The 16,566-nt window shown below is 53.5% G+C and overlaps 1 protein-coding gene and 1 non-coding gene across 2 annotated transcripts; one reads left to right on the top strand and one right to left on the bottom strand.

Annotated features, from left to right (window-relative positions):
- Positions 1–1,850: 1,850 nt before the first annotated feature.
- RNF222 (ring finger protein 222) lies at positions 1,851–2,489 on the bottom strand. The gene has a single exon (XM_070395232.1). It carries the CDS (start codon positions 2,487–2,489, stop codon positions 1,851–1,853), a length of 639 nt encoding a protein of 212 aa, XP_070251333.1.
- Positions 2,490–7,157: 4,668 nt separating this feature from the next.
- On the top strand, positions 7,158–7,297 carry LOC138995288 (U4 spliceosomal RNA). The gene has a single exon (XR_011468602.1). It is a non-coding gene; the product is annotated as a U4 spliceosomal RNA (small nuclear RNA).
- Positions 7,298–16,566: the final 9,269 nt, after the last annotated feature.

Raw genomic sequence — 16,566 nt, 5'->3', positions numbered from 1 at the left:
GAGTGCCATCTACAAGCCACTGCTGGACAATATGAAAACACGACAGGTATTTTGAAATTAAGTTTTGACAAACAACAGAATCTAAAATCCGGTCCCCAGAAATTCACGACACTGTTTAAAGCAGCCTGGCTGAGTTTGGTAAAACAGACTCGTTAGAGTCTTTTGTACATGTAACATTTGTTTTCCTGTAATAAATATTTTCCCCATGGATCCCGCTGTCTTCCCCAAACAGCACTATGCTCTTATCGGGTCTTGAAAAGGGCGTCCAGAAGCCCACAGGTGCTTGAGGCCAGCCCTCCCCGTGTCCCGAATGCTCCCGACCCCGACGGGTCCCAGAGGACAACCGCTGGAGGGGTTTGGGAACCAGGTCAGAGGCAGCGTGCTATTTCTTTCCCCACAGGCAGCAAACTGCCCAGAGAGGTATAGGTTGTGGAGGGCTCAGCTGTCGGCACACCTGGACTGCAAACAACCACCGGTTTGAGCAAATAGCTGGAGGTTGTTTTTGTTTTAATCTTAAAATGAATGTAAGAGTACGGCCCAGTGACTTCTGGGCCTTTGTAAACAGAAAATAGTTGTTCCTGAATGGCTTGCTCCCTAGTGGTCCTCATCAGGGGTCCCCAGCGCCGTCCAGGGTGGGGTCCCCAGGTGACAAGGCCTCGCCCAGTGGCTGACAGCACCTGCGTTTCAGGATGCAGTCGAGGCTGTGGTGTCCCTGACAAGCACATCTGTTGTCTTCCCCACCCTTCCTCACCCAGCCCAGCCTGGGAATGAATCCACCTCGGAAACTGGCCCAGCTGGTGTGGCCTCTGATGAGTGGTTGGGTCATGAGGAGGAGGCCTTGGGCTGGGAGGGGTGCGAGCCCCAAGGGTTAATTTGCCCGCATAGTTCGTAGCTGATTCAAGTCTTGGCCATTAGGCTTCTGCACTCCCCGTCTTCCTGTCCATCCTTGACAACCCAAGACTCCACATGCGGACCCTTCCTTGGGCCCGGGAGGCGTGGGGGGCCCTCCGGCTGTGTGCGCGGGCCGTTCCGCTGGCCTCGCCGCTGTCAGCAAACGCCTGTTTCCCAGCGTGGCCCCTGCTCCCAGGAAGACCTTCGTCTGTTCCTTCCCCCAGAAACCCTGGGCCCCAGCCTCGGAGGTCAGCTACTTCCTCGGGGAGGTCACCTTCCAGGCTGGCGATTTGGGGGTCCAGCTGTGAGGGTCAGGGGTGGGCGCTGAGATTCTGGGGAGCACGTGTGCTTTGGGCCCCTTCTGTTTGTGAGAACAGACTAGAGACTCCTGGGTGGGAGTTCTGACCCGGCCGCGTCCTGCCATCAGGCCCCCGTCCAGCAGAACTCCTTGTCCCCGTGAGGGAGCCCCACCTGCTTCAGGTGGGTCACTGGCAGGTGAGAACACCTCAGGGCTGGCCACCCCGCGGAAGGGGCCACACCCATCTTCCCACCTGGCCCAGCCCCGGCCTGGAGGGAGGAGAGGGCATCTGCGGAGGCTCCTGGGCTTGTTTCTGGGCAGAGGCTTCCATCGCACGTGTGACCCTGACCCAGAACCTGCAGTTTCCGTTTCAGTCTAGAGCAGGTGCTCAGCTCAGCTCCGGCCTCGGAGATCGCCAGCCTGGCTTCCCCATCATGCCCAACCCTGGAGCAGGGAGCTGGAGGCCAGGCGATGCCACCACACCTCCAGTGAGCACCATCCTGACGTCTCCCCTCTGCCCACCGCACCTCAGGGCCTGCCTCTGCCCTGGGGCCCCCTGCCCCGCCCAGGCCGCGGCCAGCCGGTGCGGAGGGGTGGATGGGGCAGCTTCCAGAGTCGCCCTCAGGCCAGCCTCGCTGGGTGGCCCTGCAGGTGCCTCCTCTCACGCCTGCTTCCTCACCAGCAGCACCCAGGGCAAGATGGCAGCGACCACCGCCACCACGGCGATGAGGGTGATGAGCAGGAGGGCCCGGGAGCGGCAGCAGAAGGACCGGGTGGAGCGGGGCGCCGGGGACGCCTCCGAGAGCTCGGCCAGGCTGCGGCGCGGCAGGACGCTGTCCTGCTCCCCCAGGGGCATCCCGTGGCGGCTGATGATGAAGATCTGAGGCTCCCGGGGCAGGCTGGGCAGTAAGTCCAAGGGCAGCTGGGGACTCTGGCTTGGGGACGCCCTCCAGACGGGCTGGGAGCCGGCCGTGGGGTGGGCCTGGCCCCGGGCGCTGGCCGCCGGCGGCCCAGGGGGCAGGCCCGTGGGCACCGCCAGCGTCTGGGCGCTCTTGTCCAGCATGGAGGGCCAGCGGGAGCTCTTCTTGCTGAGGAAGGTGACGTAGCGGCAGATGGGGCAGACGATGGTCCTCTGCACCTGCCCGTCCACGCGGGTGGAGAGCAGGTACTTGACCAGACAGTCATGGCAGAACACGTGGCCGCAGCTCAGCGTCCGGCTGGCGCCCTCCAGGTCGCGGAACTTCTCGTAGCACACGGGGCACTCGCTGCCCGAGCTGTCCTTGCTCTCCCCTTCGGACATGGCCGCTCCGGGGAGGCAGGGCCTCAGCTGCGGGCGGGAAAAGCCGTGGGCGTTAGTGCCATTGCCCCCCTTCCCTCGCCTTCCTCATCCCTGCTACACCCCTGCTCCTTCCCTTTCTCCTCTCCTCCCCCCCTTCCCCATCCTCTCCTGCTGCTCCTCCTCAGTGGCCTGCCTGAATCCAACCAAGACCGAGAGCTGAGACCCTGGGGAGGAGACCGGGGCGCTCCTGGAAGGGGAACTGGGAGACAGTGAGAGGTCCCAGCCACCGCGGACTCTGGAGGGAGGCACGGAGTGTGATGAAGGCGCAGCCTCCCTGGCCCCTCACCTCCCGCCTGACACGCACACAGGGTGAGGTCACCGCACCTTCCTGGTTCCTCCCAGGAAGTGAAGGCAGGAGACCCAGGGCCCAGGGGAAGCGGGTGGCTGCGTGGCCGCTGCCCCAGCCTCAGTCCAGGCCCCCGTGTGGGCCTGTGCCCCGAGGGGCTGTTTTCCAGAAAAGCCTCTGCTGCCCCTCGGTCTCCTGCTCAGCGGCTGCCCGATCCGCTGGTCTGTGTCCAGCCCCGGGTGGCATTCCTCTGTGCTGCGTGCGGCTGTTTTGAAAATAAAAGCGCAGAACTTACACATCCAAACGCCCGCAGGCCGTCTGCGTGGTCGCGTCAGGGAGCCGTGGGCTCATCCTCCGCCTGCCACGGCTCAGTCGTTCAAATTCCGGGCGGGCCGGGGGCCTCGGAGCCGCTGATGCACCTTCGGAGGCCGAGGTTCGTCCTGCGAGTGTGTCTGGTCTTGTGAAGGCGGCCGAAGCCCCTGGGAGCCAAGCCTGGTGGGGAAGGACATGAGCGCTAAGTGGCAGGGAACTGTTTTAAACCAAAGGCCCGAGTCGCCACGAAGGTACAATGTGGGTTTTAAATATTATCTGAGAGGAAAGGAGAGGCTCCAAAAATGTCCTCAGGGCGGGCCGGTGTGGCTCAGTGGTTGAGCATTGATCTAAGGACCAGGAGGTCACGGTTCCATTCCCGGTCAGGCCACACGCCCAGGTTGTGGGCTCGATCCCCAGTGTGGGATGTGCCGGAGGCAGCCCTTCAACGATTCTCTCACATCATTGATGTTTCCATCTCTCTTCCCTTTTCTCTCTGAACTCAATAAAAATATATTTTATAAAATGTTTTCAGCAATGGCCGAATTGTTGGATTAAGTGCACAGCTTTCCGAGATGATGATCTTGAAGGGAAACACCCGTTTGGGCATGTGGGGAGGCCCAGGTGTCCTCACTGAAAAGTCCCCAGTGTTGCCCTAGCCGGTTTGGCTCAGTGGATAGAGCATCAGCCTGCGGACTGAAGGGGCCAGGGTTCGATTCCAGTCAAAGACACGTGACTGGGTTTTGGGCTCAATCCCCATCTTCACTGGTATATCCTTTCATCAATGACATTAGTCCCCTTCCATCTACCCAATTACTCAACAAATACTTATTGAATGCCTGCAGCTTGCTAGGTGTTGAGCTAGGCACTGACGATAGCAGAGATCAAGAAAGTCCTTCATAAAGCTTTAGAGCCTAATGGACATTTATAAACTTTCTTGGAAAAATATTTTCTTTTTTCAAAAAAAAAAAACAAGGAGGAATGATGCTCAATAGCTTAACTTGCTTGGGTAACTGAGAGGTAGGGATCAAGATAAGCAAGAGAATTAATGCAGAGAGATGAGAAAGAGTGGATGGGAGGGGGAGAGAGGGGGGAGGAGAGAGAGAGAGAGATTGACTGGTTGCCTCCCACAACTGCCCTGACTGGTGCCGGAGATTGAGCCTGCAACCAAGGTACATGCCCTTGACTGGATTCAAACCCGGGACCCTTCAGCCTGAGGTCCCGCTCTAACCCCTGAACCAAACCGGCCACAGCAAATCTAGCTTTATAGGTGCAGAGAGGAGGAAGTGACTTGGAAAGGTGATGGAGAGGGAGATGGCAGAGAGGAGGGAGGAAGGGAAGGAGAGAGAGAGAGAGAGAGAGAGAGAGAGAGAGAGAGAGAGAGGAGATTCCATAGATGAGATAGAGAGCATTATTAGAATCAATTAATAGATTGAATAGATATTAGACGCGTCAGGAACACTATCCTCTTGGGATCAGCAGCGGTGGGAAAAGAGACTCTTCCATGTGAGTTTGTGAAAGGGATTCACAGAATGGGAAAGACGTCCCTTCTCACCGCCGGCCTCTGGGGCATCCTTCCTCCTCCGTGCGCTGCAGGAGGGCGTGTCATTCTCCCCGGACGCTGCGCCCTCCTTCCCACCCCCTCCCTCCCTCCCTCAGTCTCTCTCTGGCCTCTCCCTCCTGGGTCCCTCCCCTTCCCTTCATTTCACTTCGTACTGTATCCTGGAGTTCCTCTCAGGGGCTGACTGTCTGGGTGCTGGGGCGGGGAGGGGAGAGGGTAGCAGAGATGCAGGGGCGGCTCTGGTCGGGCACAGCTCCCTAGGTCACAATGCCAGGCGTCCTCGCCACAGGCTCTCCCAGCGGCGCTTCAGGAACCGGCGGGAGAGGAGGCTGGAGTCTCCAGGTGAGGTGGGCCCAGAGCGGAGCTAATAATAGATAATTACAACAGCGACTGTTTGTTGAACACTAATTATGTGCTTGGCATCTTGCGTTCCTTCCTCATTTAGTCCTGACAACTCTGGGAGGGGAGGTGGGTATTATCTCCATGTCACAGATGAGGGAAGGAGGCTCAGGGCTGAGGCTAAGCAGCTGGTTCAGAGTCACACTGCCAGCTCAGGGCAGCCCTGCTGTGTACCGCTGCCACCCCCCCCCCCCCCGCAAGGGCCTGGATGTGCCTCCGTGGGGGGCGTTCCAGACCCTGATCCAGGGAGTAGATGAAGAATGGAGAGCAAGATGGCAGAATAGGATGTCCCAGCCCTCAGGCCTCTACAGAGACACCGATGTAACGAGTATCCAGGGGTGAAAGCCCCCAGCAGAGCCTCCCAACCCAGCTGTGTACATTAGATGGGTACAGTTTTGTTGCATGTCAGTCAGACCTCACTCAGTAAAGTGGTTTTAAAAAACGAATAGATGAAGAAGATGCATCCATGGGAAAGAGGCTGCCTACAGGTCCCTTCTCCGAGGGACTCTGAACGGAGCTGCCACTCCAGCGCCCTGGGGGCCAGGGGAGGACCAGGGCCGGCCCAGGGGAGCTGACCTCAGGAGGCCCCGTGCCCAGCTTCACCCACAGCGGCAGCCCATTGTGAGGACTGGTTGGGGTGTCATCAGCCCCCGGACCCCCTCCTCCCCACCTTGAGACAGTGAGCCTGTGAGGCAGAGGCCCTATAGTTTCAGCTATGACCACTTCCCATCCCAAGACACTGCACACACACACACACACACACACACACACACACACTCACTCCCACACCCTGCATCACTCCAGTTCGGTCAGAAACCTTGCCAACCTCCACCTGGCTCCTGCTCCTCCACCCCCGGCATCGGCCCCCCCCACCCCCCCAACCCTGCGCTGGGTCCCCAGACTCACTGTGGCCGAAGCCAGGAGGAGCAGCAGCCACTCTCCCGGGGCCCCTGTAGGCAGATCCAGCGCCCAGAGGTGCCGGCAGGCAGCACGTCCTCCTGCTGCTGTCACTGTGACAGCTGCCGCCGCCGAGGCATTCCTGAGGACTGAGCAGGCCGGGAGGACAGCGCCAGGAAGTGAATGTCACCCAACCCGTTTGAGGCCAGGAGGCTCTTGGCATTGCCCAGGGGGTTGGCAGCCGCTGGAGTCACGTGATCTGGAGGCAGCGAGGAGGGGAGCCCCTGGCTGAGGAGGAGCCCGGGGATGGGAGCTCCGACAGGCAGAGGGTCTCACAGGAGGCAGCGACCCAAGACCTTTGACGGAGGCTCCCCTGATGGGTCTTCCCATCCCAACAATAAGCCAGTCTCGTTCGCAATCTTCCACTCTCCTGGACTCATTTCAGTGGTCCTCCCCCCTCAACCCCCCTCCCCGCCCAGGGTGAAGGGGTCAGATCAACCCCAGGAAGGCTCTGATACCCAAAGTCACCCCCTATAATAAAAGGCTAAGATGCAAATAGACCGAATGGTGGAACAACCGAACAACTGGTCACTATGACGTGCGCTGACCACCAGGGGGCATGCGTGGAACATGGCAGGTGTTGGCTGCGGTGGGATGGTGGAGCAGGTGAGCGGGGGTGCCAGACCAAGGTGGGGTGCCGGTTGCTGTCATCGGGGCGAGCCTCTGGTGGTTACTGAAAATTCTTTGCCCGGTGCCAGTCCTGATCACTTGGTGCCATCAGTGGGTGCAAGCGGCAGGTTCGGGCCCTGATCTCCCCTGGGGGCTTCTCTACTTCTCCGTGCTCCTGAGGGGCAATTGGGGCAGCAGCCACCACTCCCACCCGCTGACAGCTCCGGCCCCGCTTGCACCCGCTGCTGGCGCCAGCCCCAATGCTGGCAGCTAGGGGCCACGGCGGCAGGGGCCGGGCAGGGGTGTGGGGGATGGGCCGAGACCTGCCCCTGTGCCCACTGCAGCCTCGCGGTCCACAGTTCCTTTCAAGGTGCACGAATTCGTGCACTGGGCCCCTAGTATACAAATATTTGGGTGATGTGCCTATGTGTAATTGCCGTTCATCTAACGCTCGAAGAGGCTCTGAGCTCTAAAAGACCAAACACCACTGAGATAAAGAATAGGGCAGAGCTTTGCACAGTAGCAGTATCGTAGCCAATGAGGTTTATCCAAGGTGCAATTATTGCTAATTGAAAACTTTCCCAATACTCCACTGTGACGACGTGAAATATAGTCAGCACTGGCAATTTTTTAATGGTCTCTATGGACACTGAAAAAAGAAGAAGAAGAAGAAGAAAAAAAGAACGAGGCAGAGCCTGACCGGTGTGGTGTTCCATTCAAGGCACATGCCTGGGTTGCGGGCTTGTCCCTAGTGGGGGGCATGCAGGAGGCAGCCAGTCAATGATTCCCTCTCATCATTGATGTTTCTATCTCTCTCTTCCTCTCCCTTCCTCTCTGAAATCAATACAAATATATTTTACACACAAAAAACAAACAAACCCAGAATTATTTTTTTTTAAAAAGAAAAAGAATGAGGCAGAATAAGACCAACGAATTAGAAACGCACGTCTGCATGGCAGGAAGTCCCTGGTGTCACGTGAAAAAGAAGTAAGTTTCAGAACAGTCTGTATAATATGATTCTATTTATAGAGAAGATAATAACATGATCATTTTTATAGAGACAAATCTGGAAGAAGACGCATTAAACTTGATACTAGTTATCTCTAAAAGGATGTTCTAACTTAAACATTCCTGTGACATTTGAATTTTCACTCTGAATGTGTCTTTCTTTCATGATCAGAAAAAGAAAAAATAATCAAGACTAAGGGTAGGAGCAAAGCCAGGCAGGCTGGAAACCATCTGGGGGGATTCTCTCCCAGTCCTCTGGGCACTGGGGGCCACGTCATCAAGAAATTGGTCTTCTATCCTGCTGGTGTGGCTCAGTGGTTGAGTGTCGACCTGTGGACCAGGAGGTCATTGATTCCCCGTCAGGGCACATGCCAGGGTGGCGGGCTCGATCCCCAGTGATGTGTAGGAGCAGCCGATCAATGATTCTCTTTCATCATTGATACGTATTTCTCTCTCTCTATCTGCCTCTTCCTCTCTGAAATCAATTAAATAAATTGAAGTTGGTTTTCTTCGGAAAAAAAAAAAAGGAGGTTCCTGGATCCAAGGCACAGCCAAGTAAGAGTGTGACCCCATAGGGTGACCCAGGATTGCCCCCCCCCCCCCCCCCCCCCCGCCCACCTACCATGGCTGCCTGGAGCTGGTAGGGGAGGCAGTCAGGGCAGCGCACTCAGCCACCTCGCTCAGGACATGGAGGTGGCTGGGTACCCTTTGCTGTGACAGTCCCTCATGTGCTTTTCCCAGGAGCTGAATCTGAGAAGTCCCAGACCATCCTAGATTTAGCAAAAAGAAATGCAGGCTGCCCAGGTGTCGAGTGTGTTTCCCTCCACGTCCCGCGTGGACTAGGGTTCGGGATCTGAAAGAGGAGCCGCACACAAATGAGAGAGAAAAGAGACAAGAGACAATTTGGAAATGTTGGGGAGCCAGGTGGCCAAGTCCAACTCAAGGAGAGGGACTTCCACTGATGCTCAGGCCGCTCCAACCTTTTATTGATCTGGGGTAGCCCTTAGGTAAGGAGATTTCAATGACACACAGATTAGCTCATCAGCAGACAATTTCCAGAAATAAGCAGAATATCTAATCAACAACAATCAACAAGGATTTACATGAGTATCTAAGGAATTAAGTGAACTCAGGTGGGGAGGGTGCTTCAGCTACCATTATCTAGATTAACTGGGTGGTGCACAGCTCTGCTCTTTGCTGGGGCTTCAAAGGTCACTAGCTTTTGGGGATCTCTACTCTTCTCTGCTAGTGAAGACGATAGGTAGACTCCGACACCCAGGAAAATTTGTATTTCAGAAAAACAACAAATAACTTTTAGTATAAGTATGCCCAATGCAATATTTGGGATGTAATCACACTAAAATATTATTTGTTGTTTTATCTAAAACTCAAATTTCACTGAGCATCCTATGTTATTTTGCAACTCTAGTCCCAGAGAACTCCCAACTTTCTCTCCTTCCATTAGCACCATGCCCCCTTGACGGCGTGGTTCATGACTCCGCCTAGGGCTTCCTGGGGGCCCCATTCAGGCCACTCTGCGCGTTGTGTCCACTTGTGGGGTCACAGTAGAGGTCGTGTTGCTGAGGCCCTGCAGCGTGTGCTGGACGTGAGGCCAGCCGGGATGGGGATGGTCCGGAGACCATTTTGGACGGTAAGAAAGGCCTCTCTGAAGGGGGAGCGCCAGGCCAGGGGAGAACCGGCGGAGGCGGGCTGACCCCCGGCTGACTGCAGGCCTGCCTCCTGCCTGGGCTGAACGGCCGGGCCAGGATAGACGTTCCCAGATCCACGACCACCTGCAGGACCGACGGAAGAGGCAGATGTCCAGGCCCTGTCTCAGGACTTAGCAGGCCTTGGGAGGGGCCTGAGAAACTCTATGCATATTTGTTTATTTAATTGGATGGATCGATGAGTGGATTGATATGTGATAATGCAATAACTGCATGTTAAAGGCAGAAATGAAGTATTGGATATGTACATTCTCGTAAAATTCTTTCAACTTGGCTGTATGTTCAGAAATTGTCACAGTAAATACTGAAATAACAATTTAATTTCTTGAATAAGTAATACATTCAGGTGATTGAAAAAATAAAAGGGCCGCCCTAGCCGGTTTGGCTCAGTGGATAGAGCGTTGGCGTGGACTGAAGGGTCCCAGGTTTGATTCCAGTCAAGGGCACATGCCCAGGTTGTGGGCTCGATCCCCAGCAGGAGGCAGCCGATCAATGGTTTGCTCTCATCACTGATGTTTCTATCTCTCTCTCCCTCTCCCTTCCTCTCTGAAATCAATAAAAATATATATTTAAAAAATGAAAAGGCCCTGGCCAGGTGGCGCAGTTGCTTGGAGTGTCATCCTGTACACCGAAAGGTTGAGGGTTTGATTCCGGGTCAGGGCACATAACCAGTTTGTGGGTTTGATCCCTTATTGGGGTGCATATGGAAGGAAACTGATTGATCTCTCTCTCTCTCTCTCTCTCTCTCTCTCTCTTCATCTCCTTTCCTCTCTCTTTGATATCAGTAAGAACATATCCTCAGGTGAAGTTTAAAAAACACACAGCAAAAACATACTCTCGAGTGAGGATTAAAAAAAAGAAAAAGGAAAGGTGGTAAAAGACCTGCAGCGAAGCTGTCCTCCCCTCCTGCTCCCCTGTCTGCCTGTTTCCTATGCATCTCCAAAGGCAACCACTAGCCCACATCCATCCGAAAATCAGTGCTGGCGAGAATGTGCAGAAATTCTAACTCTTGTGCACTGCTGGTGGAAATGTAAAATGGTACAGCCGCCAAAACATTATGACGGCTTCTCAAAAAATTAGAAATAGAATTACCATATGAGCCAGCAATTCTACTTCTGGGTACAGACCCAAAAGGATTGAAAGCAGGGACTTGAATAGATATTTGTGCACCCAGGTTCATGGCAGCGTTAATCACAGTAGTCAAAAGGTGAAAGCAATTTGTGCCCATCGACAGATACATGGATAAACAAAATGTGATATATGCATATACTGGAATGTTATCCAGTCATGAAAGAGAAGGACTTCTGACACCTGCTACACATGGATGAACCTCGACGGCATTATGCGAAGTGAAAAAGGCAGAGACAAAAGGACAGATACCGCATGGTTCCACTTATCTGAGTGACCTGGAGTAGTCACATTCATAGAGACGGAAAGTTGGGTGGTGGTCGCCAGGAGGGAAGGGGAGTTATTGTTTAATGGGTACAGAGTTTCAGTTTGGGAAGAAGAAAAATGCTTTGAAGATGATGGTGGTGATGGCTGCACAATGTGAATGCATTTCGTGCTACTGAACTGTACTCTTAAAAGTGGTTAAGATGGTAAATTTTATCACAAAATTTAAAAAAGGTCACCACTGCCACTGGTGGCTATTCTTGTGCATTTTACTTCTCTGTGTATTTACTGAAAGGCAGTGCACCGCACACGCCCTGTGCCTCTTGCTTGGCCTGCTGGACGCCACATCTCGGAGCTTTCTCCTTTATCAGCCCATGGCGGTCTGAGGTTTTTTAATCCAAGTGGTTAGCATCCTCCCGGGTCTGGCTTGGGAGATGGCTGGGGCCTGGGGTAGCTGGGATACTTGCTCCTTCCTCCAGGCGGGGCAGAGGAGGGACCAGAATCTGAGGCAGTTCCTTCAGACAGAGACACCCCCCCATCTTACAGTGTCCCCCTGTAGCATTCTCCGCACCAGCATCCCCGGGGGCGGGGGGTCCCCGCCAGTCCTGGCTCTCCTGCTCCCAGGGAGGGGCTCTCAGTGTCCAGCAGCAGGGGCCCTCCACAGCTCTCTGCTCCACTTCCCTCCACCCCCTGTGGGGACAGGGTGGGGCAGCAGGCAGGACTGACTACCCTAAGAGCATAGAGTCACTCATGCATTCAGAACCTTGTGCCAGGGCCAACTCTTTAATAAGGGTCAAAGTGAGTTACCCCAAATATCGAAGGCAGAGGAAGGTGGGGCAGGGGAACAAATGTGGAGCCAGACACTGCAGGCTGGGCCCCGAGGCAGTGGAGGGCAACCGAGGTGGGGAAGGGAGAGAGGGAGAGTGTGAGGACGGGTCAATGCTGACCTTTGCTGGGGCAGAGGCTCCTGGTCCTTTTCCATCCCTGCCGTCTGTGAAAAGACATGACAAAGACTTTCCCACCTGCGTGTGCTCCTGTGGGACGCGCTGACCCGGGCCCAGGCGGGGACGACCGAGGGCTGTGTGTGGCTTGGAGACAGGAAGCCGCTGCACTGACCGTCCATAATCAGCCAGGGGAGCCCCAGTCAGTCCGGGCTCAGGATGAGATGGAGTCAGACAAGGAAGCGTGTGTGTGTGTGGGGGGGGGGGGGGGGGGGGGGGCGCACCTGTGCACACTCCTGGTGGTTGCAGTTAAATGACATCCATGGGACAGCAGGTGGCCACCTCCCTGCCACCAGTGTGTATGTAACCCTTGACCCTCCTCCCACCTGCCTCTACTCTTTTATTTTTATTTTTATTTTTTTGTCAAAAAGGGTCACAGCTTTAGGAGAGGTCGTAGGACCTCCACTGCTGTGGGGGAGAAGGGACTCCCGCCTCTACTCTTGATTGACCTGAGGAATGTGGCCAGATGGGAAGCCTAATCAGGGAAGGCAGAAGGACCCCAAAGTGTGGAGCGGAGTGTCTTCTGGTCCCCGGGGAAGCCCACACATAGGCTGCGGCTTCAGTGACCCCTCAGATGCCCTGCTCACCTCCCTGCCACCAGCACAGTCCAGGCGGCGGGCCTCCCAGGTGGGGCCACACTCCCGCAGTGAGACCAGGGAGGACTGAGCTGGGATCAACCTTGACCATCTCCTCACTCGTTTGCAGCTGTATGGCCCTGGCCCCGTTCTCACCAGCCCTGAGGCCTGCTTTTGGGGGCAGTTCATTCGTGCCCCTGTGAATTTCTTGGTTTCACCTCCTCACCCCAAGGCTGCACACACCTCTGAAACATCTCTGTCTTACCTGTTCCCCTGGTCCCACTCCCTTGGACTCACCCCATTGTCACATAGCCCGAGGCTGCTGGTAGTGCAGGGGGAACCTGAGGCCTTTGGACAGAAAAGAAAGACGCCCCTTTCCAGGTTGCTGCGGGCCCTGCCAGGGCACACGACTTGGTGGGTGCCAGGAGGGCTGCCTTTCATTCCCAACTCGTTGCCCTTCAGCCCGCAACCCCCTTAACCCAACCTGCACCACAGGACCCAGTTGCCACAGAGTATCACAGGTCTCGCCTCACCCTCCCCTCCTCTGAAGACTTCCATGGCTCCCTGCTGCCCTCAGTGGTACAAAGCCCACACCCCCGCCAGCGGAGGAGGCCGCACAGCCTCTCCGAGACTTGCTCCAGCTCTCCCCTCCCCCTTGGCTGTCCCAGCTTGCAGTTCGGATCCCTCCAAGATCTTAACTTGTGGGGGTTGTAATTCACCTTCACAGGAATTTGCCAGGGGGGCTGTGTGGTCCCATTTTACAGATAAGGAAGCTGAGGACAAGGGGTTTTCTTCATTTTTTTTTTCTGGATTGAATGCCTTTCTACCTTATCACCTCCCCCTAGATGTCCCCCTAGCATCTCCATCTTTTAAGATCTTTTAAAAAAATATATATTTTTATTGATTTCAGAGATGGAGGAAGAGAGAGAAACATCAATGATGAGAGAGAATCATTGACTAGCTGCCTCCTGCACGCCCCACACTGGGGATCGAGCCCGAGTTGCGAGCATGTGCCCTGACTGGGAATCACACTGTGACTTCCTGGTTCACAGGTCGCTGCTCAACCACGGAGCCACGCTGGCCAGGCTCCATCTTTTAGGATCTTGAAAGAAGGGATCATCACTTATCTCTATAGGCTCCAGCACAAGGGCCTGGTCTCATTAGAACTCAACAAATCAACGTTTGTTAAATGAATAAATCCACCTGCTCAAGCCCGGGTCCTGGGGGAAGGGGTGGTGTGCAAAGGAAGTTTGGGGGACACAACCATTCGACTGTCTATTCTAAATTCCTTTGGAATCCAAACCAGAATTCCCTCCTCAAAGTCATAATGGACCGAGAAGCTCGGGCCTGGCTGGAGAGGGGAGAAGGCGCCACCGCTGGGTTACAGCCTTGCCTGAGCCGCTGCGCGCCAGTGTCGGTGAGAAAGCATGGTCTGGGGCAGGTTCTGCAGAAGGTGAGTGTGGGAAGGGGAGGGACGCTGGGCTGGGGGAGAGTGAGGGCGTGGGAAGGAGGAAGCCCCTCCTTCAAACTTACTCTAGTAGTTTGCCTGGGTAATGTTTGCAATATCAACGTATCACATGTACAACTACTTACTTGATTTTTCTTTTTCTTTTTCTAATATATGTTATTGATTTTTTTACAGAGAGGAAGGGAGAGGGATAGAGAATTAGAAACATCAATGAGAGAGAAACATGGATTAGCTGCCTCCTGCACATCTCCCCCTGGGGATGTGCCTGCAACCAAGGTACATGCTCTTGACTGGAATTGAACCCGGGACCTTTCAGTCCATAGGCCGACGCTCTAGCCAATGAGCCAAACCGGCTAGGGCTTGATTTTTCTTTTTAAAAGTTTAGCTGCAAACAAAAAGAATAATTAAAAAAAAAAAAGAAAAGAAAGAAAAAATAAATAAAAGTTGAGCTGCACTAGGCCGGCATGGCTCAGTGGTTGAGCATCGACCTATGAAACAGGAGGTCATGGTTCGATTCCCAGTCAGGGCACATGCCCAGGTTGCGGGCTCGATCCCCAGTGTGGGGTGTGCGGGAAGCAGCCAATCAATGAATCTCTCTCATCATTGATGTTTCTATCTCTCTCTCTCCTCCCTTCCTCTCTGAAATCAAGAAAAAAAAATTTTTTTTTTAAATGGAGCTGCATTTTTAACTTAACTACAGGGCAGGGCAAAAGTAGGTTTACAGTTGTGAGTAGGTGAAGCCCAGAATTTATTCTTGTATTATTATTTATTAATTATTGTATTATTTTCCATACAGACAACTGTTGTATTTCGTCTCACCTCATTCTAAGCATCCATACCTGTGACATCACAGGTCTGACATTCTAATTATGTTTGTAATAAACAGCGAAATTAATACATACTACGATGTTACAAAAGCTTTGCTTGTGAGCCTCCTGAAGCTGTCCTGGGCCAGGCCTCGGCGCACGCTGCCTGGACGGATGAAGGATGCACAAGGAGCGGACCTCTAGAAGTTTGGGATCTTAGAGCCAGGACGAGGCCACTTCAGAATGTCCACGGCTGAGCCCAAGGCGGGGTTTGAATGCTTGAGAGCTTTTTGGATGGGAACCCACAGCACACGGGACAGATGAAAAGAATCCGAGACAAGCAGCCCTGGCCGGGTGGCTCAGTGGCTTGGAGCATCTTTTGGTACGGCGGAAGTTTGCAGGTTCGGTCCTAGGTCCAGGCACTTCGGGAGGCAACCGATGTATCTCTCTCTCTCCAATCAATAAAAACATATATATGGTGAGGATCTAAAAGCAAAGAAAAGGACACAGATAGCTTAGACCTGAGGATGAAACTGGCAAGGACGGACAGTGACCCAAAGCTGAAGGCTCCGGGAGAAGGCAGGGGTGTGGCACCCGGCGAACAGGACGGCTCTGAGTCACGCCCCAAGCCCCGGAGAGCCCGGCCCTGATTCCCTCTCACGCCTTTAAAGTCGTCAACTGCAGGTTCAGAGATGCTCTGAGGCAGGTAGGGGAAGGGAGACGGAATCGGAAGAGAGCAGGGAGGCTTGTTCTCAGGGCGGTCCGGTCCGGTGCAGGGAACCTTCCCCTCCCTGGGGTGGGGCAGCCACAGGATGAAGAGTGACTGAAACAAGCCCTTCGTGGATTTGCTGATCTTCGTTCTTTTTTGTTGGTTTGTTTCTTTTTGTTAGTCCTCACCAGAGAATGTGTTCCCGTTGATTTTTAGAGAGGGTGGAAGCGAGGGGGAGAGACAGAGAGAGGAACAGCGATGTGAGAGAGACACAGCGATTGGTTGCCGCTTGGGGCGAGGATCGAGGCCTGGGCCAACGCTCACACCGGCCAGGGTTTGAATCTTCACTCTTCATCCCAGAACCAAAAGCCTCCTTGAAAGCTGACAGTCCTCAGTGCTTGAGATAGGTAATTCTGATACGAAAAGTAGCACTCGTGTTGAAAAAAGCATGGAAAATCCATAAAAGCATATGTGAAAAACAAAATCATAAGTTCTGTACCACGTCCACAGATAACTATCATAAATATTTTGGTGTTCAATCTTCCAGACTCTTTCTATGATAATATGTATGTACACTATATATGGTTATGTTAAAAATAATTACATATTACATAATGCATAATTATCCTATGTAATAAAAGGCTAATATGCAAATTGTCCCCTCAACTGGGATCTCAACTGGGAGTTCAACCAGGGGGCAGGGCCGGCCCGCCAACCCCCCATGGCCCCTCCCCCTGGCTGGACCCCACCCTGCACAAATTTGTGCACCGGGCCTCTAGTAATATATAATTATTTTAAGATAAGTGGGATCACACTGTATAAATACTTTTAGGACTTGATTTTTTCCCGTTGTTATCTTTTGATCACCAATAAACATTCTTTTTCACCATCATTTTCAATGGAGGTGGTCATTTACGACATACATTTTATGTAATTAATTTACTGATTTATATTTAAGTTGTTTCCAATTTCCCCTCTTAGAAAAATTCTGCAATCAGTGCCTTTATTGCAAAATCTTGGTATTTTCCCTTAAAATAATTATTAGAAATGGAATTGATGAGTCAAAGTGCAGTATAATTTTAAAGGTGAGTGATAAATACTGTCAAATGTCTTTTCATAAAGGTAGTACCAATTTATTTATTTATTTAATGTGTTTTTATTGATTTCAGAGAGGAAGGGAGAGGGAGAGAGAGAGAGAAACATCAATGATGAGAGAGAATCATTGATCGGC

This window comes from Myotis yumanensis, unplaced genomic scaffold (assembly GCF_028538775.1).
Source record: "Myotis yumanensis isolate MYYU_CA2020_CCGP unplaced genomic scaffold, mMyoYum1.0.hap1 SCAF_16, whole genome shotgun sequence".
NCBI classification, from domain to species: domain Eukaryota; kingdom Metazoa; phylum Chordata; class Mammalia; order Chiroptera; family Vespertilionidae; genus Myotis; species Myotis yumanensis.
This window is presented reverse-complemented; position numbering and strand designations above follow the sequence as displayed.